The 14,946-nt window shown below is 29.1% G+C and overlaps 2 protein-coding genes across 2 annotated transcripts in view; one reads left to right on the top strand and one right to left on the bottom strand.

Annotated features, from left to right (window-relative positions):
• The window catches only part of LOC105426347 (neuropeptide CCHamide-2 receptor), a 91,348-nt gene that overhangs the window by 13,237 nt on the left and 63,165 nt on the right, over positions 1 to 14,946 (top strand). The gene's annotated exons all lie outside the window — the stretch shown is intronic.
• Positions 1 to 14,946, bottom strand: part of LOC105426332 (neuropeptide CCHamide-1 receptor-like) — a 31,466-nt gene that overhangs the window by 1,872 nt on the left and 14,648 nt on the right. Inside the window, exons 2-6 of the mRNA XM_011637509.2 lie at positions 4,018 to 4,468; positions 1,369 to 1,561; positions 997 to 1,130; positions 634 to 807; positions 129 to 379 (exon numbers count right to left, since the gene is read on the bottom strand). Coding sequence (XP_011635811.2) covers positions 129 to 379; positions 634 to 807; positions 997 to 1,130; positions 1,369 to 1,561; positions 4,018 to 4,341 — 1,076 coding nt within the window. The 5' untranslated portion in view covers positions 4,342 to 4,468. The remainder of the gene's footprint in view (positions 1 to 128; positions 380 to 633; positions 808 to 996; positions 1,131 to 1,368; positions 1,562 to 4,017; positions 4,469 to 14,946) is intronic.

The raw sequence follows: 14,946 nt of genomic DNA, 5'->3' as shown, positions 1-14,946 counted from the left end.
AATTTAAAAAGTTTGTGTATGTACAAATGTGTGTATATATAAATATATATGTATGTGGATATATGAAAGTTTTCCCGAACTTTGTTTTTCGAACTTCATTCGTTTCTTTAGCGTTTCCTTAAGCTTACCTGTCAAAGTACTTTCTGAAAGTACCACTCACGCAGTAGAGAGCAATAGGATTGATGCAGCTGTTAGTAAAAGCAAGGCAAAAACCCAAAATACGAAAGTAGTGCCAGAAGGCGTTGTAATCTTTTTCTGCAGTTGGATGAATATAAAACCACAGCATGAAAACATGTTGTGGGAAAAAACAAACAGCAAACACAATAACGAAAGCCATTACCATCTTTGCTACTTTTTTACGAGCTTGTACTTGCTTCACCTAAAATATAATATGTATTAGTATGCGTGCAAAGGAATGTTTATTGTATAAATTAAGTCAAGGTTAAAATAATTTCATAAATCTTGAATTAAGATTATATATATAATAATAATAAAAGATAATTTAGAAATACCGATAGACATAGATAGATAGATAAATAGATTTCCCAAAATTTAAATTAAATTTTTATGAAATGCTATACTGTTTGTAATGTTTTTGTACATTATAATTGTAATTAAACACGCGAGTATTACCTGGCCTTGCATTTCACCGAGTATATTTCTTGTACTGCGCATAAGATGTCTGGCCATTAACATATAGAAGACAGCAATAATACTGAGAGGTATAAGGTAGTAGATGAAGAAACGACATATCAATACCACTTTTGGATAGGTCGTTCCAAATTCCTCAGGAAATGGATAGCATGCCTTTAATTATACATATGTATCAGAATCATTAGAGGACCTTTGCTAAATGATTTATAGAATAGAGAAGGATGCCATTTGCTTTGAGAATCTATATACAGCGCCGGTTAATGATGAGCTTTATAGGCTAGGTTTAGTATAGGCTAAACCTATTAAAACTAGTTATGAACATGATGATCAAGTCCGACTTACGCAAAAGCTCACGTTCTGATTAACCTTGAAGACCCTAATATACGCGAAAGAAGCCGGAATCGCGCATATTATGGCCAAAATCCAAATCAGCACTGCAACAACCACAGTGAAGCGTGTTGCTCGTCTTCCGCCACCTTAAATGAATAATCAAATAATTTAATTTTTATCTTTTAGTTTTTATTTGTTATTATTTTAATATACAAATTTTGTTCATTACTACAAGTATGTAAATATTGATTATTGAGCAAGATAGCAATTATTATTAAGATTATTACATTAGAGAGATGAGAGATGAGAGATTATTCGTGATTGAGTTATTTTGCATTACGTCAGTTCTTCACGACTTCGAGATGTAAAGCTATAATCCTATACCTGTGACGTGCAATTTTCGCATAGGATCCACGATAGCGAAAAATCTGTCGGCTGAGAGAGCAGTTAGAGTGAAAACGGATACTCCAATAGATATGTCCTTTGCGCACTCAGAAAATTTGCATAATATTAATCCAAAGGGCCAAGAATCCAGAATGTAGACGGTAAAAGTGAATGGGACACATGTTATTATTACCTATAGAATAAAAGATTGACAAATAGAAATATTTATTAATTTTATGTAATAGTAATTAAGCATAAGAAAAAAATAGTGATACAATCTACAAATCATGTTAAATATTAATTTTCAAATTTGGTAAAAATGATTGGTAAAAATTTTATTTGAATTGTTTTTGTTTAATTTATATTGTCAACATGTCTGTTAAAACCTCAAATCGAAATTTGATATTTGAGCAATTCGCATTATGACAAAGCACACCGCATCCGTCGGTGTTACATTTTCCTGTGAAAAAGCGGTAAATGTCCGTCATAAATTTGTACAAGTTTATCGCACATTACATTGATGAGAATATAAGCTACTTGTTTATATAAAATGCGACAATGAAACGTGACGGTCATAGCATTATTGTAAATATTCTGATTGAATTGAAATAAAACATTTTTATTGAGAAAATAATATACAATTTATTGATTTTATTTATTTTTAAAAATGACATTAAATCTTTGTAATCTTTCAGACCACACATGATCATCGCTTGATCACTTAGTTTCTATAATTCTTCTCCAATTTCTTTTCATAAAAATATTTGAAGCTTAAAGTCTTTGTTAATAAATTATGTACATTTTTAAAGATTAATATAGTATAACTAAAGAAATTTAAATAATTGATGTAGCTTTATTTTGACGAGATTATATTTTTGGATTACAAGACTATTTGTTATAGAGAAGGCGAATTTTTAAAAAATGAATAGCAATTAATAAATTGCACAGTACTGCTTTTTTTTAATAAAAATATTTTATTTTTACTTCACTAAAGTATTTTATAAATACTTTAAAAACCGTTACATTCCACCGCCATATTCCATATAACAAAAAAAAAAAAAGGAAAACAGAAGCATTTGAAACTATGGGCGAATGATCGAAACAGATGTCGCCTAAAATTCCAGGAATGATATAGAAGCCGATTAATATTACAGGCCAAGAACCTCCTTCAGGTCGTATTAACACTGTTGTTTGATATGCACAGTTGAGAGGCGTGAGTCGAGCCATCCGCATTACGTAGGATTTGCCACGAGGCGACGGTGCGAAAATCGACGGACTTGTTACTGTACGTACGTATCGACGTCACACAGAAACCAATCGATTTTGCCTTTCTACCTGATGTAATCAAGTGCACAAAATCTGATAGCAAAACTAACATCTGTAAAATACGCTGTTTACTGCAGACCCAATTTATTTGACATATATTTTTTTTTTGGCTGTAATATATGTTGTGTGTATACAAACACACACACACACACACACACACACACACACACACACACACAAAACACACACACACACACGTATATGTGTGTGGTGAAAATTTTTAAATTGTAAAAAAGATTAAATATTTTGGTTGAGTAGATATTTTCATTTCTTTGTTAGAGATAAATTAATTAGATTTAAATTAATTAGATTATTTTCGTTTCCGTGTTAAATATATTTTATAGATAAAATGTGCAAAATAAATTATTATATTGAATTTGTTACAGACATAGTAAAAATTTTCAAAGAATTTTCAATGAATTTTTAGTATTTACGTGTATTTATTTCAAAGAGAAACTGCGTCAGAATTTTAAAATGACTTCTAAAAAAGAGAAAGATCAGGGTAAATTTACTATCCGTCAAAAGTTTCGAAAGTTTCGAAAGTTTTTGAAAAAATGATCTCATATTAAAACTTTATATAACATTTTACTAACTTGGTCATAAATGGATCAACCATGATCGATATCATTTCCATTTAATATAAAAGTATTCTGTAACGATGGATTATTATTCATTCTTCAAAAAAGTTAAAAAATATTTTTTTTTATTTTATTATATTAAAAAAGTGTTTGCACAAATGTTTGTATATCAGGTGTATCTACCAAAGTTAATTATTTTATATTTCAACATATAATAATATTAAATTCTGGAGTTTTGACATTCCGATAACAACTTTATGCATTATATTTAATCCTGGTTAGTTATATATATTAATGGCTTTTATATCCTTTACATTTCCCTTTCCGTGATATTAAAATTTGCAAATAAAATAACGATTTAAATTTGTAAGCTGTATATAATTTGTTGAAATAGCAAAAAAGTAACAAAACTTAGAGCAAAAAATTGTAGAAAATATTGAGAAAAAAAAAGTATTACATATTTATTAGAGTTAACGTAAATATTCACGTGAAAAGTAATATTATGTGCAATGCGATGTAATAAAAATGTATAAAATAAGACATTTATTTAAATAAAAGACGTGCATTTTTTGATAAATATTTATAGCCACACAAATTCGTTAACATCTCGTATATTGTAACATATGATTTTAAATTGATAGTGGTTTGCATCAGATATAACATGAACAGTTTCGTATGCATCACAGAATTTCCTGTAGAAAGGAATCGATATATATGTATATAAATGTATATAAATGTTACGTGCCAGTAAATCTCCAAGTGCCAGCGAAAGGACGTATGTATTAGGTACATTTCTCATGTTTGTATGACGAAGGATTGTGAGAGCGAGTACGCCATTTCCAGTGAGACCGATTAGTAGGATTAAAAGAAAGACTATTGGTACGACATATGTCTCTGGCCGGTCGCTGTATGGTGTATATTCTTCTTCTTCTTCATTATTGTTATTCTTCGTTATATTAATAATAAAATCACTATTAGCTTCCGTGTAATCTATCATCAGTGCCAGTGTTATCATGAACATAGTAATCGAGGAGGATGGCGAGGCACTAGTCGCATATGACAACAACATGGCCGCTGTCTCTATTGAAACGTTTTTTTTGCTGTTAACGAGAATATGCTCCTCTTTGCATTCTGATCTTCCTTTTTCCGTTGTCCAAACCACAGGTTCCAACGCCAGTGACAGTTACATATATCAACTGTAAAATAAAAAAAAAGAACAATAAGCTTTTATATATAGCAAGTTTATATATAGTAAGTTTAAAATTAATTTGGTTAGCTATCGATTTGTGTTGTATTAACGCGAGAAAGCTTTATTTTCGGTTTATAAGCATAATCAGATAAATGATATTCAAAATATGTTAAAAACATAATAATGGATAAGCTCTATATGTTAAATATTTCATTAATGGAGGTTTAACACAAATTAATTGTAGGATTATAATCCTTTATAATATTATAATTAATAGGGTCTGACATGTCGCAATTTATTACTACTTAAAGTGTCAGATGCATAACACATAAAACATCATATATTCCAACAATTTCCCCACGTATGTTATATACAAATCATGTACGTATTTAAAAATTAACACATAATATATAAGAGAAGTTGCAAAAAATGGTATTTATATATCTTATGTTTTACTTTTTTATAATATTTTTACGTTTTTTTACAGCTTTTGTTTAAGCATATAGCTTATTGATAATAAAAAAATAATATCTCTTTGAAAATTGGAAATAAGATTAATCTTTTGAATTATGATTATTCTTGAAAAATATAAAATGAGTTAGTTGATATTATCAAATTAGAATAACATATGAGTACAAAATAGTATATTAAGAAGAAACGGGAAAAATGCACATGAAGATTATTTTTTAATATTAACATATTTATTACATTTTTAAATTAACATATTTATTAATATATTTTAATATATTTATTAACCTGTACTAATTTTTTATTATATTTTATTTTTTACATGTATTAAATGAATTTTTATTTAATTACTTTTTGTTAACGCAATTTAGATGACACGTGTTAGAAATATTCTTTTGGACTTCTCTTTGGTTTATTTTATTTATGTTAGAAAGTTTGCTTTATCTGTTTTAGAAACTAATCAAAATTTAAACCAAGTTTTGACAACTTGCCTGTATAATCAACTTGCTCCAGTCTATTTTAAATCCCACTTATAAGTGGATTATATTTTGCATCTGTGAAGCAAAGCGCTATACTTACAAAGTTGTTGTATATTTGTACGTATTTACTGCTCATACAGTGTTTGAAATTTGTAATTCTGAATAACAGAGCACTTTACAGGTCATTGCAATTTTCAATAATAATTTCAAATGCTAAATGAATGTTATGGATTGCCGTTGCGTAAAATGTGTGTAGGAATAATCTTTCACGAATATATATATATCGTTAGCCATCAATCGATTACGAAACATTTCACGTAATTCACACAGGAGATATGCCACTGGCTATGTACAAGGACATTAATCAAGCAATGATACGGTTAAGCCTCTGATACGGATTGACGAATTGTTGACTAAACCTTCTACATTTTCAATGTTACAACTGTTTCTCTTGATAAAAGAACATCAATTATTTTAAAATCAAACATTGGAACAAAAACTGTAATATAAATTTTAATAAATGCTAAAATAATAATTATGCTACTCATCAATCATTTCATATAAATTACAAGATGTTAAATCGATAACTCATAGTTATATATCCCTTGCTTCAATTGGCTAGGAGCCATGTTATCTTCCTGATTTGCTTCACTATATTAGTTTCCATTTTCGACCTGTCTTTGCCGTACCGTATTGTAAACTTTGAAATATTGCTTTATGGAAGGATAACTATGACGTGAAGAGATGGCAAGTTGAAAAGATAACGTAACAGAAGTAAAAGTAAATCGAACATCAATCAGAAATATTTCCCCCGTATCCATGTTCTTTGAGAATCTTTGAGTACAAAGATATTTATATTAAATACTTTATATATAACATCATAACGTTATATTTAGCATTGACATTTCAAATCGCTTTCGCGAAAGCTCGTGATGTACTGGTTAAATGTTCTATGATATCGTATGCAGTATATGTTTCGTCCTGTTGGTGATGCGTGTGTATGATACTGGGATTTACAACTTATCTGCCATAAATCTGATCTAAATTTAAAGATCGCAAACAAGACTTGAGTAGGATAAAACAGGATTAGAACCTACGACAGGCTATTATATCACTCAATAGAGATATATCAAAATGCTATTAACTCTGTTACACCTTTATCTCATCGTTTGCAATGTCTCAGAATAATTAATCCAGAGAAAATTCAGCACTCTAAAATTGAAGAGTATTCTTTTATTATTTGGTCTTTATCCTCAGTTTATATATGTTTATTAAAGAATTAAGAAGATAAGACAAATGCAGCGGATTTGATTCCATCACATCCGGATTCAGATCATACGATTTGCCATCATTCCAATAGTGCTGATTTTCATGTATAATTAATGGATGGATTAGAGAGAACAGATGATAGCAAACTGTATGCATGATAAAATCTCTGAGTAGAGAAATTAGCTCTCTATTTCCTACATTGAGCATATTGCATGATGCATGCAGATTCATGAAAGCAATGCATATCGAGCCACTAATATCACACCTCATTTGGTTACGCATTTCTATGATTATTACAAATCTACTGACATCCTATCCCTGAAGACACAGGTTACACGCGTATTGTATGCGCGATATAAACATTTCTCTTTGACTTGTACCTAAATATCAGTCTGAGGAAAATTATTCTCTTTGCCTGTCATCCGTGATTGCAATCGTTGTGAAATGTCGGAAATGTCGAATATCGGAAAAATGCGCGACTCGAGTAAAATTCCGCTTCGCGATGTCTGTAAAAAACGAATGATCAAACATACTTTCCATAATCTTAGAGAAAAATATATTGTATTCAAGTATTTACAGATCAAGTATTTACAGATTCAAAACCAAAAAAAGAAATATAAAACAGGGGAAATGCAAATGGTCTGTAGCTTTCACGCTTTTTATTTGCAATATAGAAAAATGTATGTATGTAGGCGTTTTCAACAGAGAGTTGGTATTTTCTGTGTTTTTTTGCGCGTTTGATTAAACTTCCTGTATCCGTTACTCCATTGCTCTATAATCTTCGCTTCTCGTCGATTTATCTCTTCGATAACTCCGAAAATAACATAATTGGCGGTAAACGTAACTTTCTTTTTATTCACGTGTTGCATTGTAATTAAATTCTAAAAAAAAATTTGTTTGCGTACCTTGTATTAGCATCAATTTATACACCAATTTCAAAGAAAATGTGGGGCAGAAATATTTATAGTACGGCTGCGCTCTGGAGATGACGTAATGCAGAGAATCTTGACACGGTCTAATCACGTTTCAGATATAGCTGCCGGAATGACTTATGAATACTATTCTAAGTTTGAGATAGGAAAAGATTTAATATAAATTTCGTAGTTTATATACATTAGTTTATATACATTTTTTTGCACATAATAGTTCACAATTAGAAGAATTTTTTAATCTTTTATCTAAGGCGTCATGTAAAATATTTTTGCTTCCTTGTATAAAATATTTCATTAAATAATCTAGGAATTGAATATAAAATATATCAAATATCACGATTAAAACATGTACATTGCATTGGATAAAATTTTTATAATACTGAATCTTTTCATGGATAGAATGATTTTCCTCAACAATCGTAGAGTGTATCCGTCGTTATCGTATTTCTTTAGGAATGAAGAATACGTCCACGTGTAAAACGCAAAATCTTGGCTAGTATCGTAAACATTTTAACGATCTATGACGAGAATCATTTTAATAGACGAGAATCGTTTTCCTCTTGAAATATCATGGATCAAATGATGGATGTTAATTGGGTCGAAAAAATAATCAAATCTGGACACATGGCCCAACAAATTTGGTCATTGGTTGAGCTGTCTCTGTGACTGTTTGTCTTAAAATAACTAATCATTAAAACTTAGATTTCCGTTCCCATTTAATTCATAAATTATTATTTTAATTCACAAATATGATATCTACATTTTGTCATCAGATCCATAGTTCAGCAAAATCGTTTCTGCACTCTGATTGTATTATAACATTTGACGATAATAATTTTCTGATCAAATTTATACTTCAGATTTTTCTTTTTGAAGATGACAATGGTGATCCGCGAATTTGTGAAATAGATTATTGCATTCCAATACTGCGTTCTGTCTATTTACTGTCTTTGCAAAAGGCGTATTATTATATTTGTGGTATACACTTTTTGCAAAGACAGCAAATAGTTTACAATAAGATAAATGCAGTATTGGAATTTATTTTTACTATATTTATTTCAACAAAACTAGAGAAAAGAAGAGCAATTGCCTTAAAAGTTGCCTTATTGAATTATTACGTTATTATAATTGTTATATTATCGAATTGTAAACTTTTTTTTTGCGAAGACATTAGACAGATTTGCCGCGTGCCATATTGTTCGCACTCGCTTTCGATCGATACGAGAGCTAAAAGAAATTTCTTTTCGTCAGTTCTGAGGGTGATTTCCCTCCATTTACGATCTACCTGACCTCGTAATAACTCAAGTACCAACACTGTCGCAGGTGGCGAGCTGACGCCGTATTGGCGGTTCCGTTAACTTTTGTAAGTGAAAAAGTTCACGCTTTCGATAGAGTTTGATTAACCTTGCAATTAAGGAGCGTTAATGATGTAGATAGAATTTTGTTCGGACATTGAATTTATCTCGATTGATTATTGATCGAATGATTTGCACTACAAATAGCCAAGAAGGTATTCAAAAATATATAACATTCTATAACAGAGTACAATAAGAGTATATTTTGTAATAAATTTCAAATTATTTATAATAACAATTAATTAATACATGAATAAGAAGATATTTACAAATTTTTTTGAAATAATTTCTTACATAGAGAAAAATCTAATTATTAATAAAGGAGAATGCACCTTTTAAAAGGCTTTGTTATCATTTAAGGATTGTTTTATTTATCTTATGCATTTTTCGTCATGTATAGATAAAAAATTATTATTATAATGATGTACTCAAGAAAAAATTGCCACATAATAAAATTGCAAAATAAAATTAATACAATTCTTATTCACATTATTATGAAATCATTGTCAATTATGCTTCAATAATTTAAAAATTAATTCAAAATTAAATTAGACATGCTAAATGTCACTCTAATTTACCATTTAATTTTACGGGTTCATTTGCTTATGATCACGTTCTTTTAATTTAACATAAATTGTAGTGGTGCTGAGTACCTTATACATTCTTGTAAAACATAGCGTTTCAACCGGCGAGTACCACTGTGGAGAAAAAATGCTGCAATGAGAAGGAAAAAGAAAGAAACTGCCCTCGGGAGAGCGCAAATTGTATCGCTCTTATCATGTTCACTCGTATTGTGCTTAAAAGAACACATTGCTGCCGCTGTACTTCCTTGTTAGCGAACTGAATGCTGGCTACCAAGGAGAGCGGAATGAGACGGAGCAGCAAACAGAAAGATACCACTCCATGCAAGGCTATACATGAAGATTCCGAAATCGAGTTGTTAGCCTGGTTTTTACCGGAATTCGACTTAAATCCAAAGACTCGTGCGTCCTAAATCCGTGAATCTCTTTGTTCCATAAACAATTCTCTTTAGCAAGTCTAAATACGTGCTATCGTCTAAATACGTGCTATCGTCTACTTTATGCCTCCTTGCTCTTGATTGTTAGATCTTTTCGTTTAGTTAGTTACGTTTCTCTCTGGTGTTTGGTGTCCAATTTATTCGTTGTTGAAGTTACCATATACAGACCATACAGTACCTGCTACCGAGTTTATGTTTCGAGCTTTGTCAAGGACTGACTAATCTCTTCGTTGTTTCAAAAGCCAGAGACCACAAAGATGAGCCGAGACTATGTTTCTCGAAATTCAGAGGGTTGCGGTCACAATATATATAAATTAAATTATTAAATCTTTTTATAAAATTATCATACTGAACGATAATTTTGCTGAATGCTTTGCTTAATTAATGATGATTTCATATCGATACGAATAAAAATTTTATTGACTATGTGTAGTAATGTAGTAATTTTTTTTAGAGTATAGTGTCATTATAATGATAATTTTCAGTGTCTATGTTGAAATGCATAAAAAATATAAATGAAACGATCTTTGCGTGACAACAAAATTTCTTACAAGTTGTATCTTTCTCTTATTTAATGTGAATTGCATAATCTTATAATTAGCTTTAATGGATACTTTAATAAGTATTTCTATAAAACTAGTTTAATTAACATTTATGAATTCCATTTTCAGCTTTTGTTTATATTGATGTCTACGACGGTGATTATCAAATTATGTAAGAGAAATCTCTCACTGTACGTAATACGATACGGTTTATTATGTTTTTTAATATTATTATGCTGACGAACGATAATTGCATGATAACACTGATTGAAAAAAACGGAATAATATATTCATTTCAAGTTCGTGGTATTGAATATGTTAATTATAATGATTGCTCTCGCCAAATTCCGGAAGCCCTATGCAATATTTTCACGGTTACTATTATGTTGAAAGCGATTATTCGCATGCACGATGTAGATGAAATATGCATATTCAACCACGCGTATCGGGAACGTGATAATAACTATAAAGCGGTCTTGCTTCCTCTTCTTTTAAATATCTTGAGCTAACACTTTGCTCACTAAGCCTTTTAATACAAAAATAAAACCAGCGTCGCTTATCGCTTCGCGAAACGAATTAGGCATAATCATTTTGTACAATATTCTCACGTGACTTTTATATTACCGTATATTTCCTCACTGCTGCTTGTGGTATTATTAATGATGATGGAAACAATTTAATTTATAAACTGGCCATAACATTAATAAATTGCATTGCATGTGCCATGTATAGTCGATAAATACTGCTCAATTAGCATCACCGATTAATGTCATAAATATATCATGGCGGAATGCACGTTTACGCGCCGCAGCATAGGGAAAATAGCTGTTGGCCATCCGGATGTTATACGCATCCGTGATAAGTCCGAAACGCATTTATTAGTCAACACGTACGACATATATACGTCGCGATGATGCGTATAAGCGAATATATGTATCAGCAATATATACTGTGACATTTAAAACGCACGAATGAACTTTATCCTGAGACCTAGTATACGTGCGTATTCGGAAACATGTACCATCACATAATGTTCGACGATGCATTTGGCCGCGATATTTGGTATCTCTACAGGGAGAACATATTCCCAGAAATTATCTTAAACAACATTTCTCAGTGTGTTTCACACGAGCGAATCCAGAGAAGTCTTCGTTCCTTATCGTGACTCATTATGAATGACTGCATTTCATATATCAAATATGTAATCGAGTTCAGATTATTCTGTTAAATCTGAAAATAATACATTATTCTGCGAACGTTTAATGGATAATTATTTAAAATATTTGGAATATTCACAGATTATTTTAGGAGGAAGTGCAAATTGTATTGTAATTAATAATTTGAATACGTTTTATTGAAAATTTTTTTCGTTTTTATATATCAGTTTAGAAAGAGATTTATACAATCTAATATCAGACAATAGAACCATCTGGTATATATTCCCATGTATAGATAAAATTGAGATACATCTATGAAAAAGCATTGTTTTTACGATGAAATCTATAATCTTTTCAAAAAAATATATTTTTTGAAAACTATTTTTAAAATATTTTTAAAACTTATTTTTGAAAAGATTATATGCATAGATTCTAACTTTTGAGTGTTTTGTTGACATATAATTTAATTTAAATTAAATGATTTACTGAAAAGCTCTTTAAACTTCAATTTGCCTTCTCTCAGAAAATATTAGCAATGTAAATTCTTGTAATTTCTTATTTAATGTACTCAACTTATCGTTTACCAATATTTTCGGATTAGCTAAACATTGATATGTAATATCATTTAAAATTGATGGAAGTACTGAGTAATTGGTTGGCCTGTATGTCATCTTTACGCATGCAATACGACGCCTGTAAAATACTGATAGGTCATGTGCTTATGCATAGGAACTATAATATATATGCGATATAATGTAATAGGATTTTCTGATAGAATTCCCTAAAATAAGAGTGTTTCATAAAAACTGCAATTACAACGAGCAATATCATAAATTAATCGTTAATAGCACAATTTATTCAAAACAAATTATTTTTATCGGATTTATTATTATTATTAAAATTAATATTGATAATTGGTATTATTAGCAAAGAAAGTTTTAAAAAATGTTCTTTGCGAATTATTAAAAATAATTGATTATTCTTAACGATGAAGAAATAAACACAATAAAAGATTTTATTTCTTTATTGTTAAAAATAATCATTTATTTTTAATAATTCGCAAAGCAAAACAGAAAAGAATAACGGAATAATCCATTATGATATCTGTACAACTGGAAAATTTATGCATTCTAGATATTAAATCTTTGTTGTCCTTCTATCCAAGAAGTTCTTTAAATTATTTATTGAAACAATAAAAAGTATAATCTGATTATGATATAAAAGCAAAATGTTACTTTTCTATATGTATGATAAATAATATTAAATGTTTTTTAATATATAAAAAATAATATTGATTTATTATTTCTTCACTGTTTTAATATTTAAAAAAAAATCTTTGACCAAAATTTTATTTTCTTATATTAATTTTTATGATTTATAGTCCATTCTAAATAAAGGCATGATTAAAGTTTATTTTGTTATTTATTTTCTTCCTATATATTATAGACATTTTCACAGATTTAATACTTTTAAATAAGTGTTATAAAAATAATAATTTATTTCATTCCAGATGTAAGCGTTAATAAATAAGAATGAGTTCCAAAAAACTTCATTAAACTGCTGAAATGTGACTCATTTGAACTACGTGACAAGCATGATAGCAACATTATACATAAATTAACATTAACAGAAACGGCAATAGTGTATTCATAATCGGATCACATTCTCATTCTGCTTTCTTGTTATCTCTCCGGAAGTAGATTTCCAAGCCGCTTACTAGAAATGTCGCTGCTCGTTTATTGATTTATATTTTTGTGATAGACAATGATGTTCATGCATTTCTGGAGCTGATATACAATGAAGATTTACATAATCATAGCTAAAGATTGAGATATAAAAGTCTCTATGTTAATTTTGCCTCTCTTAAAGTAATTAAAAACTTTATTACGTCTTTTATTTCACATCTTACCACATAAAAACTACATGTGCAACAAGTATACGTAATTATATGGATTTTTACTTCAGTATGTATGTGAATATGATAGTTAATGCGTATCCTCTGTACCGAAAATCACGATGTAATTTCTTTTTAAAAAATTTGTCTTAAATATTCTCTTTTTTGTTATTTACAATATAAAGGAAAAAAATATAGCTTTATAACATATATTCACATTGGAACGTACGGATATTACGTTGTGACCGGAAATGGAATTTTAGGAAAGATATATAAGAATATTGATAGATTTTTTCACAAATTTTGAGATAAAAATCGTGATTTTTTTAAATTTAGACTGACATAAATGTTTACACCAATGTTTATAACAATGTAAATAATATAAAATTATTTGAAAATGTAAGATAATAATATATATAATATAAATAAAGTTATTATTAATGTGGAAATGTGAATCATTTATTTCGAAAAATTGAAAGATTGTCGTCGGATTACATTCTAACAACACATTTTATGAATAAAAGTTTGATATTTGTTGTATATATTTTTTTATTTTAGATATTATATAATAATATGCAAAATATGAATAAATTTATAAAGCTCTTTGTTCAGAGAAAATGACCAGTTTTGTGCCCCTTTTTTATATTATATATTCACTCATCCTAACCATTCAGTATAAATGAAATAAACAGTATAAATGAAATAAATGTAAAAGTACAAAATATAAAAATGATGGCTCTATATATATATATATATATATATATATAAAACTTAAAAAATTTTATTGTAAAAAGAATTTTATTGTTATCCTCTTAAATATATAAATAAATATTTATTTATGCTACGTAAACAGAATAAACGTGCAGAATAAATTTTTTTTATGATGCAATTGTTACTATTTTTAAGATAAAAATAATTGTTTAAAATAAAAATGAATGTTTATATAATTTTTAAAGACTCCCTCCATGAAGATCCGCACATCTATCTTTACTTCTAATGCGAAACGCTTGAAATAATTAAGTCAAGCGCGAGAGTTGTGTATCGCCATTAAAACTGATGCCCGACTCATTGCCGCGAATATAATGAACGGTTTAATTAGAAGCGGAACGCTTTTCTCGACCTCAGAGCGAACCTGAAGAAAACTAACGTAAAACCATGTATGAGGACAAGTAATAGAAAATAGTGCCTGCCATCGGCATGAAGTGGTTTTAATAAGTGCTCTCCAATGGCATTCATTCATCGTCAGCATTAATCTATTTCAAGCGTTTCGCATTAGAAGTAAAGATAGATGTGCGGATCTTCATGGAGGGAGTCTTTAAAAATTATATAAACATTCATTTTTATTTTAAACAATTATTTTTATCTTAAAAA

Source organism: Pogonomyrmex barbatus, unplaced genomic scaffold, assembly GCF_055798465.1.
Source record: "Pogonomyrmex barbatus isolate J1 unplaced genomic scaffold, ASM5579846v1 scaffold5, whole genome shotgun sequence".
Taxonomy (NCBI): Eukaryota; Metazoa; Arthropoda; class Insecta; order Hymenoptera; family Formicidae; genus Pogonomyrmex; species Pogonomyrmex barbatus.
Note: the sequence above shows the minus strand (reverse complement) of the source record. Positions and strands in the feature narration are given on the sequence as shown.